Source organism: Hipposideros armiger, unplaced genomic scaffold (genome assembly GCF_001890085.2).
Source record: "Hipposideros armiger isolate ML-2016 unplaced genomic scaffold, ASM189008v1 scaffold_281, whole genome shotgun sequence".
NCBI classification, from domain to species: Eukaryota; Metazoa; Chordata; class Mammalia; order Chiroptera; family Hipposideridae; genus Hipposideros; species Hipposideros armiger.
This window is the reverse complement of record NW_017731631.1, coordinates 83,181-101,472: the sequence shown is the minus strand read 5'-3', so window position 1 is coordinate 101,472 and position 18,292 is coordinate 83,181. Positions and strand designations below refer to the sequence as shown.

The 18,292-nt window shown below is 38.8% G+C and overlaps 1 protein-coding gene and 1 pseudogene across 1 annotated transcript in view; one reads left to right on the top strand and one right to left on the bottom strand.

The window, feature by feature from the left end:
* The window catches only part of TENM1 (teneurin transmembrane protein 1), a 231,736-nt gene that overhangs the window by 161,959 nt on the left and 51,485 nt on the right, over window positions 1-18,292 (bottom strand). Inside the window, exons 6-7 of the mRNA XM_019657906.1 lie at window positions 15,122-15,383; window positions 12,393-12,660 (exon numbers count right to left, since the gene is read on the bottom strand). Of these exons, the coding sequence (XP_019513451.1) occupies window positions 12,393-12,660; window positions 15,122-15,383 (530 nt within the window). The remainder of the gene's footprint in view (window positions 1-12,392; window positions 12,661-15,121; window positions 15,384-18,292) is intronic.
* LOC109390877 (actin-related protein 2/3 complex subunit 1A pseudogene) lies at window positions 2,731-3,874 on the top strand (annotated as a pseudogene).

The window sequence follows — 18,292 nt, the reverse complement described above, 5'->3', positions numbered from 1 at the left end:
TGTTTTGTTTGTTTGTTTGTTTCTTTCTTTTTTCCCAGACTTCAGCACCCAGGAATTGCCTAATTAACTCCCCTTTTCTTTTGTTCTGCTTCTTCCTACATGCCTATAAAACCTTCTGGCTGTTCTTGGAAAGGGGAAGGTGGTCTTTGAGACAGCAGTCTGCCACCTTCCTGGAATGCTGGCATTTTGAATAAATCTACTTTTTTTCCTACCAACTTTGTCTCTCGATTATTGGCTCACAAGTGGCAAGCAGCTGAACCTGAGTTCAGTAACACCAAGAACAGGTAGCTGTTCCTATGACTTTTTCTACCTTTCCTTATTCTCTAGTGATCTGTCATAGGATAAGATGACCCCAAAGGCTCCACAGTTTGACATATTGCCCAGAGGCCTGACATGTTTTGTTTATCTATGTGTTATTCCTAGCTTACTAAGAGTGTCAGAATCAGGTGATGAATTTTTATCAAGTGCCTTTTCAGCACTTACGGAAATAGTCACATAGGTTTCTCTTTTAATCTATTAAATGTGGTGAATTATAGCAATAGATTTCCAATGTTGAACCATCTTTGTGATCCTAAAATAAACTACTTGGTTATGATTTATTATCTTTTGAATAAATTACTGTATTTGATTTGGTAATACTTTACTTAGGATCTGTACCCTACCAGTTTATAAAAATAAGGTTTAAACATGATAGTGTTAATAATGAGAGATAGCTGGATGAAGAGATAGTACAGGTAGGAAAAACAAAAAGCATCCAGGAGTGAGGTAATTACGCAACACTTTTGTCATGAAGTCCTACACTCTGAAATCTAATATTATGAGATCTTTTTTATGGCTGCTTTGTCCAAACCTAGCTGAATAAAATGAGCCTGGAACCCGGATGACCCATGTGCTACAAAAGGCAGGGTGATATACTTACTGGCTCATATCCACAGTTCCGAGTACCTTTGTGTACCTGGGCAACACCCTCTTTTCCCTTGGCAGGCTCACCATACCATTATACAGTTGACTCTTGGACAACATGGGAGTCCAGAGCACTTACCCTCCCCACACAAAGTAGAAAATCTGCATATAACATTTGACTCCCCCCAAATTGAACTACTAATAGCCTGCTGTAGACTGCAAGCCTTAACAATAACATAGTCAATTAACACATATTTTGTATTTTATATGTATTGTACGCTGTAGTCTTACAATAAACTAGAGAAAAGAAAACATTAAGAAAACCATAACAGAAAATACATTTACAGTATTTATTGAAGGAAAATATGCTTAAAAGTGGACCTGCACAGTTCAAAATAATATTGTTCAAGGGTCAACTGTATAGGCAAGGGGTCAAACTTAGTCTCTGTCTTTATTCATTTGTTTGTTCAGTCATTCAAAACATATGTGATATTTAATGGGTACATACCTCCTGTTTTCAGGCATTGAGGATATGAGCATAAACAAGACAGTACAAGACAGCACGCCCCTCAGTGGAGCTCACATTCTAGTGACAGGAACAAATATAAAACAAAAGCACATACATGCACACACACACACACACACAAATTGTGATGCTATAATAGGAAAAAGCAGGGTATTATGAGAAAGTGTAACAGGAGAATTTAAGTTGGAATGGAGAGGCAAAAAAAAACCCTCTTTAAGCAGAAGGCGTTCATCTCATGAAGTATAAGGGAAGGGCATTCTAGGAAGAGAGAACAGCATGTGTGCAAGGCCTTGAGGCTTGGTATCTTTAAGATATTTAAAGGTCAGCGTTGCTAGAGAGTCAGTTTCTCTCTAGTGCATCACAAACAAATGAAGAACAGCCCCTTCCCCCTGTCTCTACCCTGTACAGAATAAAACGAAAGATTACTATTTTCTACAAGTATTTATGCATTTTTTTGGGTGGAGAGGATTTAGGAAATAGATTCACCTTGAAGATGGACTGGTTATTCTTTGAAATAATGTGATTGATTAAAGGGATGCAATATTGTAATGGAAAGAAAGGGGCTGCTATCTAACGACTCAACCTTCACTGAACTGTTCTATATGCCAGGCAGGTGACGTTATAAAATAATATCACCTCACATTTGCATAACATTTAACATTTAAATGCATTTTTTGTGTATATTACCTAATTTGGTGACTCACACAACTCATGAGGAGGATATATTTACTACCATTTGATCGATGAGATGATAGTCTCAGAGAGGTGAAGTGACTAGTCCAAGGTCATCTGGCTAGTAAACAGCAGAACCAGAGCTCAAACCCAGTGGCGTTTTGGTAAGTGCTTCTTTTCCGCTATGCTAGATGACAGTTATTAAGAGAAAGACCCACCATTCTGAAAGGCTAAAGAAATAATCTTTTATTTGCTCCAAATTACAAAGATAAAGACTGGAGTCTAGGGATAGCCTTGAAGTACCATGTAGCCTGGCTGGCCAAAACCAGTACATGGTTATATTTGATGTTTTGATGCAATTATGAACATCACTCCCTTTACTCTTAAAAGTACACTGGTTTGAATAATAAATTATATGGTCACCCAATCTTGAAGAGATATCTCCATAATGCCCTAACACAAGTTGGTAGAGGATTGGGAAGCAAGAAAAGTTGTAAATGCTGACTTTGCAAATAAGTCATGCCACTCCCTCTGGGCTTTGGTCCTCCTCCTGTGCCAGCCAGAGGCTGTTCACATCAACTGACCAGTGTCTGCGAATTCTCTGCTCCAAGCCTGTCGGGACTGCCCTGACCCCAGCTTTCAATCCTTTGAAAACACTAAGAATAATATCCCTGCATCAATTTTTACTAGAGCCAATCACCTGTCATGCCTGGAACAGGGATCGTACCTGGATTGCCCTTAGCCCTAATAATCATGAAGTCCACATATATAAGAAGAAAGGGAGCCAGTGAGTGAAAACTCATGAAGTCAAGGAGCACAATGGACATGTCACAGGTATAGACTGGGCTCCCAAGAGCAACTGCATTGTCACTTGTGGGGGCAGACCGCAATGCCTATGTCTGGAATCAGAAATATGTTGTCTGGAAGCCAACCCTGGTAATCCTGAGAATCGTGCAGCCACTTTTGTCAATTGGTCCCCACTAGAGAATAATTTGCTGTGGGAAGTGGGGCATGACTCATTTCCGTATGTTACTTTGAGTCTGAAAATGAATAGGGGGTAAGCAAGCACATTAAAAAGCCAATTCATTCCACGGTCCTCAGCTTGGATTGGCACCCCAACAATGTTTTGCTGGCAGCAGGATCATGTGATTTCAAATGCAAAGTGTTTTCTGCATACATTAAAGAAGTGGGTGAAAGGCCAGCTAGTACACCCGGAGGTAGCAAGATGCCTTTGGGTCAGCTGAGGTCAGAGTTTGGTGGCAGTGGCACTGGTAGCTGGGTGCATGGGGTCAGCCCTCTGCCAGCAGGAGCCACCTGGCCAGGGTCAGCCATGACAGCACCGTGTCCTTTGCTGACACCTCAAAAAGCATGCAGATCTCAACTCTGAAAACAGAGTTCCTGCCACTCCTGAGTGTATCGTTTGTCTCAGAGAACAGTGTTGTAGCTGCTTGCCATGATTGCTGCCTAATGCTGTTTAACTACGACGACTGTGGCTGCTTGACTTTCATCTCCAGGCTAGACATTCCAAAACAGAGCATCCTGCGCAACATGTCTGCCATGGAACACTTTCACAACATGGACAAGAGGGCCACGGCCGAGGACCGCAACACAGCCTTGGAGACCTTGCACCAGAATAGCATCACTTAAGTATCTATTTCTGAGGTGGACAAACAAGATTGTCACAAATATTGCACTACTAGCATCGATGGAGCCGTGACAATTTGGGATTTCAAGACCTTGGAGTCTTCCAACCAGGGCCTTTGGGTAATATGAAGCTGAGTGAGCCTCCCAGATCCAGCATGACTGACTGACAAACTGCCCCGTCAGCAGCTCCGCCATTTGCATGATGGTGCCGAGAGCCAGCCACAAGGAAACACTGAAGACACATCTGGCAAATGTTGTTTGTGTGTTTTTGTTTGAATATAATTGGTGATAGTGTTGGTTTTTAAAAGCAGCAGTGATTGGATTTTGTTGTTTTTTGTTTGTTTTTGTTTGTTTTTTTGTTTTTGCTATTTCATTCCATTTTGACCAAAGCTTCTCTTTTAGTAGTTTTTTGTTTTTTTTAAAAAATATTTTTATTGGGGAATTGGGGGGATGGGAACAGTGCTGGGGAATTGGGGGAAGGGGAACAGACAAGCTGCTGTCGTTTTGTTCTTCAATCTAGTTGTGGAGGATGTTGCTTCATTGGCCCAAGTTGGCACCATCATTGCACTCTTCCTGGGCGAGGCAGATCAGTTGCCAGCTTCTGGACATCCGCTCATGCTGGCTGCTGGCTACACACGGTAGCCCATGGCAACCCACTGCCACAGGGGCTGCAGCCTACGCCATCGCGGACGACTCACGGCAGCCCAGTTCCAGGTTGAGCTGTTGTTCAGCATCTTAGCTGTAGAGGGCAGTGTCACTGGCCCTCATATGTGGGATCCAAACTGGGGCCCTCTGGCGTCCCAAGCCAGTTTTTAACCATCGCGCCACTCAGCCAGCACTTTTAGTAGTTTATTATGGAAAATTGTCACAGCGACTTAAAAGAAACGGTGGGGAGATATGTAAATTGCTAAAAACAATTAAATAAAAATACTGAAATGTGAAAAAAAGAAGAAAATAAGTCATATGGTTTGGTAAATGTTTCTGTCTCTTGAGTGTATCATCTTACCAATAGCCTTCAAATTCTTATGCACTGAAGTCATTTAGTTGTGACCCAGCATACACCTGGGGAGATACACACACACATACACATACTTATAACTGCAACCAATTTTTCAAAAACAATACTCTCTTAATTCTACTATTTTCTATTCTGTTCATTTTTCTTCTATTACATTCCATTACATTTTATTCCATTAAAAAATATGTGATTGATTCACTGAATGGATTCCAGAATCTACTAATGCGCATGACCAGAAGTTTGAAATGGGCATAGACTGCTTGCTTACCAGAGTACCAATCAGGATCATTAAAAAATCCTGGTCTGCTCTAGGCACTCTTACTTTTTGAAGTTTTATCTCACATCTTATCAGACATATTAAAAGGGATACAACCCACAACCCATATCCAATACTAAACATATTTCATATGTGTGAAAACTGAGCTGCAGTTGACAAGCTGACATAATGCTCCATTTTGCTGGACATTTATTTAAACATTTATTAATGTTGATTTTTCTGGTTTTCTTTTCATATTTTGGTGCCAATAAGCTTATTTTTCAGGTTGCAAACATTTTGTAGGTCCTTAAAAAGCTCATGTCATTGGTGCTGCACCTACAAAGCTGGATGGATAAAACAGTTGTGCCCGCAGTTAACGATTATGAATTCATGAGTGGAGAGAAATGATGAAAGATTATTATCTCTGCTAGGTTTTTTTGACAGAAAGCCACTAGGGCATTGAATTGGATACGTGGTAAGATGGGTTGGTCACTTTAGTGAAGAGAGGCAGCAGTGAAAGGCAAACAGAACTCAGGACTGGGAGACAGACCCAAGTTTGAATCCCTGCTCTGAACAGGACCCAAGAAAAGTAATTTCCTATTTCTGAACCTCAGTTTACCTTCTCGGTGAAATGAAGATCATATTAATCATGCCATGCCTACCAGGCAGGAATATTATAAAGGTTAAAATGAGATAATGTTTGTGAAAGTACTTTGCAAATTGTAAAGCACTACCCATTTATTATTAAAATATTCAGTGGATGCTATTTTTGTGGCTGCCCAGCCTGCTTAGGTTTTAATGAAGGGAAATTTATGAACACTAAAGCAGAGTTCTCAGGGATGCTTTGTGTGCACAAAGCAACTATAGCTTAGCACCTATAACTATTAATGTTCCTGTGTTTCTCTCTAACACAATTCAGACTCCTGTGCATCGTGAACCTTTAGGAAGTCTAGTTCTCCCTGAAACACCACTCTTTTTTGCCAAAATACTGCACTAAATAATTATGCAATTGTTATTGCCAATAACCTTGAAGAAAAATACAATTGTTTATAGCAGTGCTATTAAAGGCAGATGGGTAGTTTCCTGAACTTCCAGGACTCCAAATCACTGCAATTTAATTTAATTAAAATGAAGACCAGGCAGAATACATAATTACATATTGATAATGTATGCGGACACAGGCGGACATAGGGAATCATTTTGACAAAATTCATATAATGGATGCAGATCAGAGGCCCTTGAACGAGCCAGTTTGTCAAATTAAATAAGCCATCTCCAGAATTTTAACAGCACTGTGACTTAATAATAATGATGTTTTTACATTGTTTTGCAAGCCATTGAGAAAGAAACTAAAGAATATACAATGATTTCCAGACATCGTACCTTATTTAGAGCTAGAGAATAAAGTACTAAGTCCAAATTATTTCAAATGTTCACATGGAGTTTTTAACCTGTCTGTGCATCAGGCAACAAAATCTTTAAGCCGGTTGAACTAGTGATTGTTGTTTTTGTACTGCAGCTCTGAGGATGATTTTCTTCTTCTTCTACTTGATCAATATTGTACTTGGATTAATCAATCTTATCAGTTGCCATTGATATTTCTCCAAGGAAGTAGTTTACACAACCTCTGCTGCTAATTTATTCACTCTGGCATTATGCCTCCAGTTGTTTCATTGAAAAAAAAAGTGGTGGAATACCCTAGGACCTCAAGCCCTCTTTTTCTCAATTTGGTTGTGCCCCAACAATCTATTATTTTCACTCTAGCCCTTAGAGACAACACCAATTCCCTATAGCTGACCTATGTAGAAAACAAGAGTCTCACATTTCAAACTAAGTGGGCATTTCAACTTTGATATTCACCATCGCTTCAAATTCAGCTTGTTTAAATCTCACCTCCTCTTTCTCCGTCACCCAGAAGTGAGTAGTACAGAGGCTCATATTTAACTGAAATGGGAAGAAAGAAGAGTGGGAGAACTTTTTAGCCATAGTTTAAACCAAAATCCTTGCTATAACTGGACTACAAGAATATTATTCAACGTTTGCTTGCTATTGCTGTTATAACAAATTACCAGAAACTTAAAGGCTTCAAATAAGACAGATTTATCATCTTACAGTAAAGGAAATCAGAACTCTGAAATGGGTCTCACTGGGCTAAAATCAAGGTGTCAGCAGGTTGAATTCCTTCTGGAGAAGAAACTTTCTAAGGGAGAGTCCCTTTCCTTGCCTTTTCTAACTTCTAGAGGCCGCCCACATTCCTTGGTTCTTGGGTCCCTGACTCTTTCTTCAAAGCAAGTAACGTTGCATCTTGCCAAGTCTTCCTTCTATAGATATATTTTCTTTTAACCTTGACTTCCCTTTCTGCCTGTCTCCTCCACACATAGGCCCTTGTGATGACATTGGGCCCACCCAGATAATCCAGGATAATCATTTCATCTCAAGAACAGCTGATTAGCAACCTTAATTTCACTTGCAACCTTAATTCTCTCTTGTCGTGTAACATTACATATTTGCAGGTTCCAGAGATGCACACATTTAAGGGGTAGTAATTATTCTTTTGCATACAAAAAGACAATACTAAGATTTCTGAACCTGAAGCAAATCTGAAATGTGTCGTATATAGCACAATTGTTAATGTCTGGTGCAAACTTGAGTCTGTTTCTTCTCACATCAGTTAACTGACTGTAAAATATGGTCAGGCATACAACTAAAGGTTTTCTTCTTTGTTTAGATTAATCATATCTATTAAGGTATCAGCTCAATGGTAATATACTAGATCATTTTGTCTCCATCCATTTATCACTTGAGCTATTTATTGCCTGTTGCATCTTAAGGTGCTCACAATCCATCTTCACATTAGTAGCTTCTCTAACTTCATTTTATCACCTGTTTCAATGCTTTGCCACTGTCAAAAAAATTCTCTTAGTCTCCATGGAGATGGAAATGGAGACTAGGTGGTAAACAAAATCACTTTAACCATGATTGAAGTATCAGGACATTTCCTGTAATGTAAATAATCCATATTCTATTTTAGGTATGACAGTTGAAATCCTTTTGGCTCTTTTCCTTGGGATCCTTGCCAGTTTTCTCTCTCTACCTTAAGATTTTTTTATGTGCTATATAAAATTGAAAGCAACAAAGGAACAAGACAAACAACAGACAATAGTTTAGTGGTTACCAGAGGGTAAGGGGGGAGGGGGTGATAGATGAGGGTAAAAGGGATCAAATATATGGTGATGGAAGCAGATGTGACTGTGGGTGGTGAACACACAATGTGATATACAGATGATGTATTACAGAATTGTACACCTGAAATTTATGCAACTTTACTAACAATTGTCACCCCAATAAACTTTCATTAAAAAAGAAAATTTTTCCCTTAACTGCACATAAAATTCCATGAGGAACATTTTTTACCCTCTCCCTTTGGATATTTCTAAATGGGTCAATTGTCTCTTGCTTTTATTACTGTTATTAGCCTTAAAAAGGAACCAACAACATATATTTAATCATTTTAATTAAGGCCATTTTAAAGTCAGAATGCTTGAGGAAGCTTGAACCAGGAATGTAATTGTAGAAACAGGAAGTAAACCAACACTCACAGGAAAACAATAGGAATGGAGGCTTCATCACTGGTGTGTATAATAGAAAGCCTGCTTTTCTTTGTCTTTTAGTTGTTTGTTCAGTCATCCATGGGCATATTGGAAAATAAGTCCTTAAAGAGTGCTTAACTACAACAAGGAGGAAATTTTAAAATCTTTGACACTAGAGGTATTTAAAAGGAAGAGCTATAACACATTTTATGCATAAAGTGAGGTCAATAAAATGGTGTGGACACTGTGGAAAACAAGTTCTCAGTTCCTCAACAAGTCCAACATAGAATTATCATATGACCCAATAATTCTACTCCTAGGTATATTCCCAAAGGAACTGAAAACAGGTATTCAAACGAATACTTGTACATGAATGGTCATAGCAGCACTATTCACAATAGCCAAATGGTGGAAACAACCCAACTGTCCATCAGCTGATGAATGGACAATCAAAGAAATGTGGTATATCCATGCAATGGGATATTATTTGATCGTAAAAAGGAATGATGTATTGATACATGCTATGAAATGGATGAGCTTTGGAAACATTAGGTCAACTAAAAAAAGACAGATACAAAAGACCATATATTGTATGATTCTATTTGTTTGAGGTATCCAGAATAGGTAAATCCATTGAGACAGAAATGTGGTTGCCAGGGCCTGGAGGGGAGGAAGGAGTGGAGAGTAACTATTAGTGTGTATAGGGTTACTTTGTTGGATGATGATGAAAATGTTCTGGAATTAGATATTGGTGGTGGTTGTACAACCTTGTGAAAATATTAAAAACCATGGAATTGTATACTTTAAATGGGTGAACTTTATATGTGAATTATATCTCCATAAAGCTGTTATTTTTAAAAAGTAACGTTGAACTGTGGAATATTAGCAAAAAAATGACTGCTGTATATTGTCCTGGTCAGCTCTTCACGAGAGTACTAGGTACATTGCTCAGTCTCACAATTTAAGACAGAAAGGTTTGTTTTGTTTTTTGTTTTTTTAAAAACCCCAAACCCCAGTAATCTAGCAGGTGTTCTGAGGTAGGTCACAAGGAATTGGAGAACAAAGCCCTATGGAGAAAAGATAGAGGAATGTTGGATTATTCTAGTCGAACAAAACCTTTGGGAGAATGTCCTTGAGAGAAGACTACGAGGCTTTGGGTATGCATCCTTCAGAGTCCCAGGAGGGATCAGATGTCATGCTCACAAGTGTTCACTGCAGAGAGTTGACTGAAGGGACTATTTACAGAGGCATGAGGAGAGTTAAGGGAATTGACAAGGAATGGTAATCCACCCAGGGACTGACAATACTGGAAAGTCTCTGGGGAAGGAGGGGGAGGGAATAATGATAGAGAAGACCAGAGAGAGCATGGGGATTTGGAGGAGGGGCTACTGGACAAGAACTATCATCTTCTAATGTAGTCACTGCCAGAACTGCAGCGAAGCAAGGAGCGAGATAAATACTCTGGCCTCTCTCTTCTTCCACCCTACAGTCTCCAGATGGTGCCACCCATTGACTAAATAAAAAGACAAGCCAGAGAGCAAACGAGTCCAGGTGATGTAGTCCATAGAATCCAGCCTCTCAGAGCACAGAGAAGGACAGAGGAGAGAGAGAGAGAGAGAGAGAGAGAGAGAGAGAGAGAGAGAGAGAGAGAGAGAGAGAGCTTGGCAGGGTGAGCAAATGGAGAATAACTACCACCAAGTGCCTAACTGTTTTATCCACAGTTCCCTTCTTAGAGAAGCTGAGGAAACAAACACTTGCATAAGCTCCATGCTTTATCCCTTGGACCTAAATATGCTGGCCACAACCAAAGTGGAAAAAAACATACCAGTGACTAACATTTGTTGAGTGCTTACCATGTATGAAGCTACCCACCTCATTGAATCCTCATATCACAACCTATAAGTAACATCCTTTTTGTGATTCCCATTTTATAGGTGGAGAAACTGTGGCATTTGGAGATTAAGTAATTTACCCAATGTTGACTACCTAGTAAGTAGATAAGGTATGATCTGAACAGAGGGAGGGAGTCTGGCTCCAGAGTTGTTCTCTAAACAACTGTACCCACTGGAATAAGAATTGAGCAGGACTCCATGGGCTGGCCAGCAACCTTGGTGGTAGTTAGCCGAATAGTAGAGCTCTGCCTTACAGGGGTGCTCACTTTTATATGGTGACTGGCTGACACAATCAGACATTCTCTCTAAGAGGAACCTGAATGCAAGATACATAGTAGTAAGTCACCAGACCATGGGGTTCAAAAACCTGAAAGAAAAAGGTAGTTAGTATGGCAGAAGAAGTGATTGATGAGCTCAGTCATCAGTATGGTTGAGTCATCTCTGTGGGAAACTCACTGCAGACGAGACAACTAGAGCTGCAGCTAAGTTGACAGAACAGATGCTGGTCTTCTAGAACTGCAGTGTTTTCTGAGCAAGTCTGCAGTTTGGTGAGGCCTGCCTGTGAGGCTGCTGATGTTTTTTCTTGCTCTTTCTTACTTTCCTTTTAGGTCTTTACACTAACTCCCCACTAACTGAAGAAATCTGAACACGTTATGGTCCTCACATTCTAATAAAGTTCAACAGGGATGAATTAATTATTTAAATATATGAGGGTCTCTTAGGCAAAAAAGTCACCAGTCTTTTTTTTTTCCTTTTTCTTTTTATTCTTCTCCTCTCTATATTTCCCTCTGGAAAGAAAGAGAGGAAATTGACACACTGTAGTCTAAAAAATGTAGGTCAGTTATGTGGGAGTTGTACTATGATGGACACAACCAAGGGAAGATATGAAAACATCTCTTCTGGAGAATTTAAAAAATAGTCTTCTCATCTGTCAAGGGGTAGTTTCCATGAGATACTGCCTGAAGGCACAATGGCTTCCAATTGTGGTTCCATAGACCTGTGTCAAGTTCCTTAGGAAGTTTTCACTGTCAGCTACAGAGTGAAGAAAATAAAGACATTGGTCTGTCTCTCTCTATTCTCTCTGAGCATCAGTATTAGATTGCTTAGTGTCACTTCTTAGGACAGATTATTCCTTTTTTGGTGTTAAACTATCCCTCTTTCATAAAATTATGGTAATGGTAAGTGATAGTAGATTATCACTATCTACTAGTGATAGATAGTAGATAGTGGTTGTTTCTTCTTTTTTTAAAATAGTCTTATTTGGCAAAATAAAAAGTTGGCAAATTTTTCTCAGTCTCATTTAAAAAAATGTTATTTGTCTGAAAGAATTAATATCTGAAAACTGTAGGCCCAAAGGAACTCCTGAGGTTTCTGCTATCTGTAAGATTCTAGGTTTTAAAGTCCTTAAGATAACAGAAAATCAAAAGGACTAGGAAAGCAGGGTGATTTTTTATTAACCAAAGTAACAATTTAATGGGAATCTAACCATCTTAGATATGAAAGATAACAAGTGGAGATGCCTATAAGTTAAAATTTTGTAGTTTCTAAGTGGAAATGACAGTCTAAATGTCAAATCCAAAAACATGGCCTAAAGAATGTCACGCCAAAGGTCACAGTTAGAAGGCAATATTCAACTCTGGAGACAGTTATAAGTCAGATAGTGTGTGATTCCACTGGTACACAGCCATCCGGAAAAAGGAACTAAAATCATTTGAAGCAAGAATGTGTCAAAAGGGAACTCTAAACAGGCCCAAAGGGAGTGTTTAAATGAAAAAATGCCTTAGATCCTTTAGATAAAATAAAATTATTACAAATACAAATTAATATGCAACTAGTATTTTCTGTTTTGTGAACATCATACTGCTATTTACATAAAATTATTTCAACATACCTAAAGCCTCTGCTAGGCCCCAAACCTTCTGTCCATAGATGTCAGTCTTGTTCCAAGCAAATGTGTAGACGAGATTAATTGCAGCAGGAAATGACTTCTGTGTGAGTCGCCCTTCCACAGTTACTGTGAGGTGTACTTTAATCATTCCCATGGGAATGGTTGAATGTGTCAGAAGGATCCGTAGTAGGGTTTTATACCCGGGGGTGCGGCTGCTCAGGTAACTCAGCCTCACAAAGCTGGAAGGAATACGGATCTCCTCCTGTACAACCTGAAAGAAGGAAGCCAAATTGGCTCTTATCAGTGGTCACAGGTAGACAAAGGATACTGCTTGCTTTATTGTCTTAGAAATGTGCCAAAGGAGATAGCTTATAGGGATCTATGAATGGCAAGGCTTTCGATCTAGAATCTTTGTGAGGCTGCTTAACCATAGGTTTCAAATTTTATACTGAATCTGTATAGGAACAAGGCATCCAGCCAAACCTGAGGACTACGCTCCTTTTATACCTGCCAAAAAAGCCTGTGAAAAGTACAATTTCAGTTTTTCAACAATGTTCCAAAAATTACTTAGTAGAAGTTGGATATCACACTGCTAAATGTCAAGCAATTCAGTGATATGGGCTCCATTAAGTGGTCTTTTTATTATATATATCCATACACAAAGTCTTGTCTGATGTATTAAATTATATGTCACAAAACCATTGCTGTAATCCCTATTCAGGCTAAGCTAAGAGGAAGGTCTCCAGAAGCAGGCCCAGGGAGTGATATTTTATGACAGAGATTGTGGATTCCTTAGAACTAATCTTTACTGATGCCATCAAATTCTTCTTTTTTTTTTTGGAGCTTTGAAATGATCCTGAGGGCCAAATTTTTAATCAAATTTTGCTTACATATTTATCTGTGCCTGGATGTACCAATTGCTGGGAATAAGTTTTTCCAAGTTGGCACCTGTGACTGAGAAGCAAATAACCCCTCTTAACTCCTCTGCAAATTTTATACTAAATATTGGTCCCAGAGTGAAAATACCACTTGGTTTCTTTAATTAATTGCTATTACTCATTTGTGTTTATTAGCACAGATGGAGTTAAACATCCAAAAGTGGTTACTAAAACTAAATCTTGTATTCTGTGACTTTCAACTTTCAAAATACAACTGAAGAAAGAGCCCATCTTATGTAATACATTAAGGTGACATGGATAGTGTGGGGGTTTGTGTGCCTTCATTCATTTTTAGCTCAGAACCCTGTCGCCTCTTCCTTTTCCAAACTAGTGCACATAGTAGAACTGATTGTTAAACACATGGTATCTTGTATTGTCCAGAATTTCTGCTCGTTCTTTGCTTCCTGGGTGCACAAATCCCTTTTGTCTATTTATTACCCAGTTTTTCTTTCTCTACATTAGCTGTTTGATCCCAAAGCTATCCAAAGGTTCTGTCTCCTTAGATGGTGGCAGAAGCACACCAGCGAAAAATAGCATGACACTTACCACATTAGTATTTCATTCCCCTAAGGAAACATGCAATTTTAGATCAGTTTGAAAAATTTTGTGCTGAAAGAGACCCACACTTCCTAATGACATCTGTGAAAGGATTGATGTACCAAATGTACTCATTAAATACTGTCCTGTTGTTTTCTTTCTTTCTAAGGAAAAACAATGGAAAAGAGAGGAGCAGCAACTCTTTGAACTCCTTTTCCTGTACAGTGATATTTTTTGTGAGCCTTTCTTAAGTGTTATCCTATGGGTACTATTAATAAATGGTGGGGATATTGTGATGGAAGAAAAACCAACTTAATCTCAGAATGTCCATTTACTTCTTCTTGACTATATGTTTTTCTTCCTTTATTTTTTTATTTTTAATTTTTTTTTAGCTGAACCATCCTACCACCTGTTGGCAGCTCAGTGGCAGCTAAACCCAGGCTGGGAATCGAACTGGTGACCCTGTTTCTCAGCGCTCACACTCTTAAGTGAGCTCTTAACCAACTGAGTCACTCGGCTGGCCCTTGACTATATGTTTTGAATGCTGGATCTGTATGACTTATGGGTCCATTTTGGTGGCTTCCACTTTTAACTATCATTAACATTTTTCTATAATGTAGTGAGAGAGTTGCACTATGGATGTTTGAATGACTTAATATGAAGTAAAAATATTGAATGCTCAATAAAGAAAAATTTTCAGGAATCCTAAAATATCAAGTTGAAAAAACATGTTTTCCTCTGACTATAAAGCTTGAGCACTCAAAAATAAAGCTTTACACAAAACCATAAGTTTGAAAACTACCTTTACTAAACACAACTAAACAAGAGAAATTGTCATGACATCTAAGAACAATGACAATGGCTGCAAACTTGACAATGGAAAAAACTAGATTTTTTTTAAAAGCTTTCATTTCAGAACTACAAATGGTCCCACCTTATTGATTATACTGTTATCACAATTGAGCAAGCTAGCTTTGTTCTTTAGAGCACTGCGTTCATTAGGTCAAGGCTTGGGGTTTAATTCTTATGATAACTAGTTCATCTTTGTTCCATGGCCACAGATAACGCCCTACAGCCCTGGCCAATCTCTTTGCAAATGTGTGCCAGAGAGATTAGATTTGAAGGTTTGTTTTGACAAATGAGGGGCATAGTATTATAGAACTGGCAAAAGTATCAGGAAAAAGAATCTAACCATTATACATTGTTGACCACACCATGACACTATGATTTTATACATTTAAAGGCTGATGTACTCACCTGCAGTTCAGGAACAATAGTTCCTCTCTCTGGACAGGACCCTCCAAATGATGTGAGCGGTGAAGGAAGCACAATAGGATTTGGGCTGATAAAGTTGGAGATATCGCAGGATGGTGAGTCTGATACAACTCTCTGCATGGTTACTTTCTCCACTACAATAAATTGATTCCAAGGCAACCAGAGTGTCCTCTTCTCAGACAGGAAAGGTGAGCGATCAAAGATTAGGATGATAGAGATACCACCGATGGCTACCAGGTCAAAGCTGAGAAAAAAAAAACATAAGACAGTTTCAACCAAACGAACAACCAAAATAAAATTTAAGTTAAAAAATACGTAATTTTAGTGTCCTTTCCTTCTTTTGGGACTTAAATATATCCATGCATATTCTCTATTTTATAAATTTCCTCAAGCTCAATGTTCATTTCAAAGATGACTTCTTTTCACTATCTAATAGACTTCTAGGAAAAAATTCCATATCACCAGTTGATATTCACCCAGAATTTGTAAACCAATTTTAATACTACCTTTAAAAATTACTACATGCATTCCTGCAAAGCTAAATCTGACATCACTGCTACTTCTTGTGCTAGAGATAACTGAAAGATGACCATTTAATATTCAGCAGCATCCTTAATACAATGTATTATTCACCCTCAAAAAATTCCAATACTGTAACTCAAGAAAAGTAAGGAGCTAAAAGGTTAAATAGCTTGTTCAGGATCATAATCATAGTGTCACAAACCTGATCTTGTCTTTGAGATGGCATTTGGAGAAAGATGCCAGCAGAGGAAAATTGGTCAGTGAAATTTGCTTGAACAATACCATTTCTGAATCCTCTACATCTGGCTACCCACTTTGGCTCCTGATTCTAGTTAAACTCTAGATTTAGGATTTCTGGTTCCCTTTAGAATGCCCCTTGGTTTTCTTTTGTAAGACAGCCTGTAATGGACCATGTCTACCTCCACCAACAACTCCTTCCATATCTCTGACAAATCAACACTACCTCTTCTGCAAGTCCATCTCTGATGTGACTCTTGCTTTGGAGCAGAACAGATTCAGGTTTCAGTTCATTCAGCATTAGTAGGTTCCACCTCACTTCTCTTTTAAGTATAATGATGTCTTTGAGAGAATGTACTTGAAAGCATTAAAAAAGCATAAAATTCTATATAAAACTAAGATAATGATAAATTATTATCATTATAACTTAAAAATGGATAAAGGACAATATGATGCTCCTTAATATTCAAAGCAAATTAAATCCACAGGAGAGAGATGTAAGCCATTCCTTGCATTAAAATAGATCTTCCTGTAAAACACTTTTCAATGATAAAATGCTCTGATAGGTAATTAGGCTTCATTGTGGATATCTCACCACTCTCTTCATATGACATTTATTGTATTTATTATAGTATTACCAATCATGCCTTGTTGCAGAAATCTTCCAGATAAATATAAGTGGACAGTGACAAAGGGTGGCTAATACTGTATATTTTACTGTTGGTTTTTCAGCCACGTAGCTGTGATATTAAGATAATTTCTAAAAAGAGGATTTGAAGAACTGCGTCAGCTATAGAAAATAATCTAGGTTTGAACTGAAAAAAGAAAAACCCAAGGCTGAATTCATAATAATACAAGAGCAGTTGAAGGCAAGTATAATGGAGAAAATCTAACTACTTGTCAAGAGACCTTTCTTTTAGCTCACATTCTACAATTGATTTAACTCTGTGTCCTTGGGCAAGTTTATTTGTTTCACCCAAACCTTAGCTCTTGACTCATTAAAAGTGAAGTGCTTATTTATTTGAAAACAAAAGCAAACACAAAGAAAAAACCAAAATAATTCCTGGGTTGGTTGAGTGGCTTGTTGGTTAAGAGTTGGCTTGGCCCGAGCTCTGAGCAGCAGGGCCGCCAGTTCAGATCCCACATGGGTCAGTGATGCTGCACCCTCTACAGCCAAGATGGTGAACAACAGCTCAACCAGGAGCTGGGCTGCCATGCATTGCTGGCGATGGCGTAGGCTGCAGTGGGGCTGCAGTGGGTTGCCGAAAGCTACCGTGAGTGGCCAGCAGTCAGTGTAAGTGGTCGGCAGCTGCCGTGAGCTGCCGTGGATTGCCGTGAGCTGCCATGAGTGGCCGTCCAATGGCCAGCAACCGATCTGCCTCAGCCGGGAAGAGCGCAATGATCACAATACTACCATGGGCCAGTGAAGCGATGTCCTCCACAACTAGACTAAAGAACAAAAGGACAGCAACTTGTCTGTTCCACTTCCCCAATTCCCCAACGCTGTTCCCTACCCCAATTCCCCAATAAAATCTTAAAATAAAAATAAATAAACTATCCAAATGAACACATGTACCTGGGAATTATTCTCTACTTCTAGAAAGATTAAGCAGACAAGGCAGGCTTCTTATTTTGTAGAAAGAATGTAGTTTTGGCTTCATACACACCTGGGGTTCAATCCAAGCTCTTCCATGTTAACTTTGTGCTAGTTATTCTACCTCTGTGAGTGTCAGTTTCCTCATTAGTAAAATGGGCTAATATGATCTGTCTCTCAGCTACTACCGTAAATGAGTAAATGAGATAAAGACTTAAGGGTGAAGCACATAGTAGGGACTTAACAAATGTTAACTTTCTTCTCAAATCAGATGTACTACCCTATTAAATTTACAAATGTTTTTCTCATGTAGTTCAAATGAGCTCTAGGCCAGTTTTTTATTATTTCCATAAGAAGACACTAATTTTTAAGTTCTCCTGGGAATTTCCCCTAGGCTTCCTGTGATGGTTAGTTTACTGTGTCAATTTGACTAGGTGACAGTGCCCAGTTATTCAAACAAACACTAATCTAGGTGTTGTTGTGGAGGTATTTGTAGATGTGGTTAATTACCAACAACTAGTTAACTTTTAGTAAGGGAGACTACCCTTGAAAATGAGGGAGGACCCCATTGAATTAGTTGAAAGAACTTAAGAGCAAAACTGAAGTTTCTGTAAGGAGGAAAGAATTCTGTCTCAAGACTGCAGAGGTAGCATCAACTTATTACATGAGGTTCTAGTCTAGCCTCCCCTAGTTTTTAGGATTTTCCAATTGCTACAATCACATAAGCCAATTATTTGAGAGCTCTCTCTCTCTCTCTCTCTCTCTCTCTCTCTCTCTCTCTCTCTCTCTCTCTCCACACA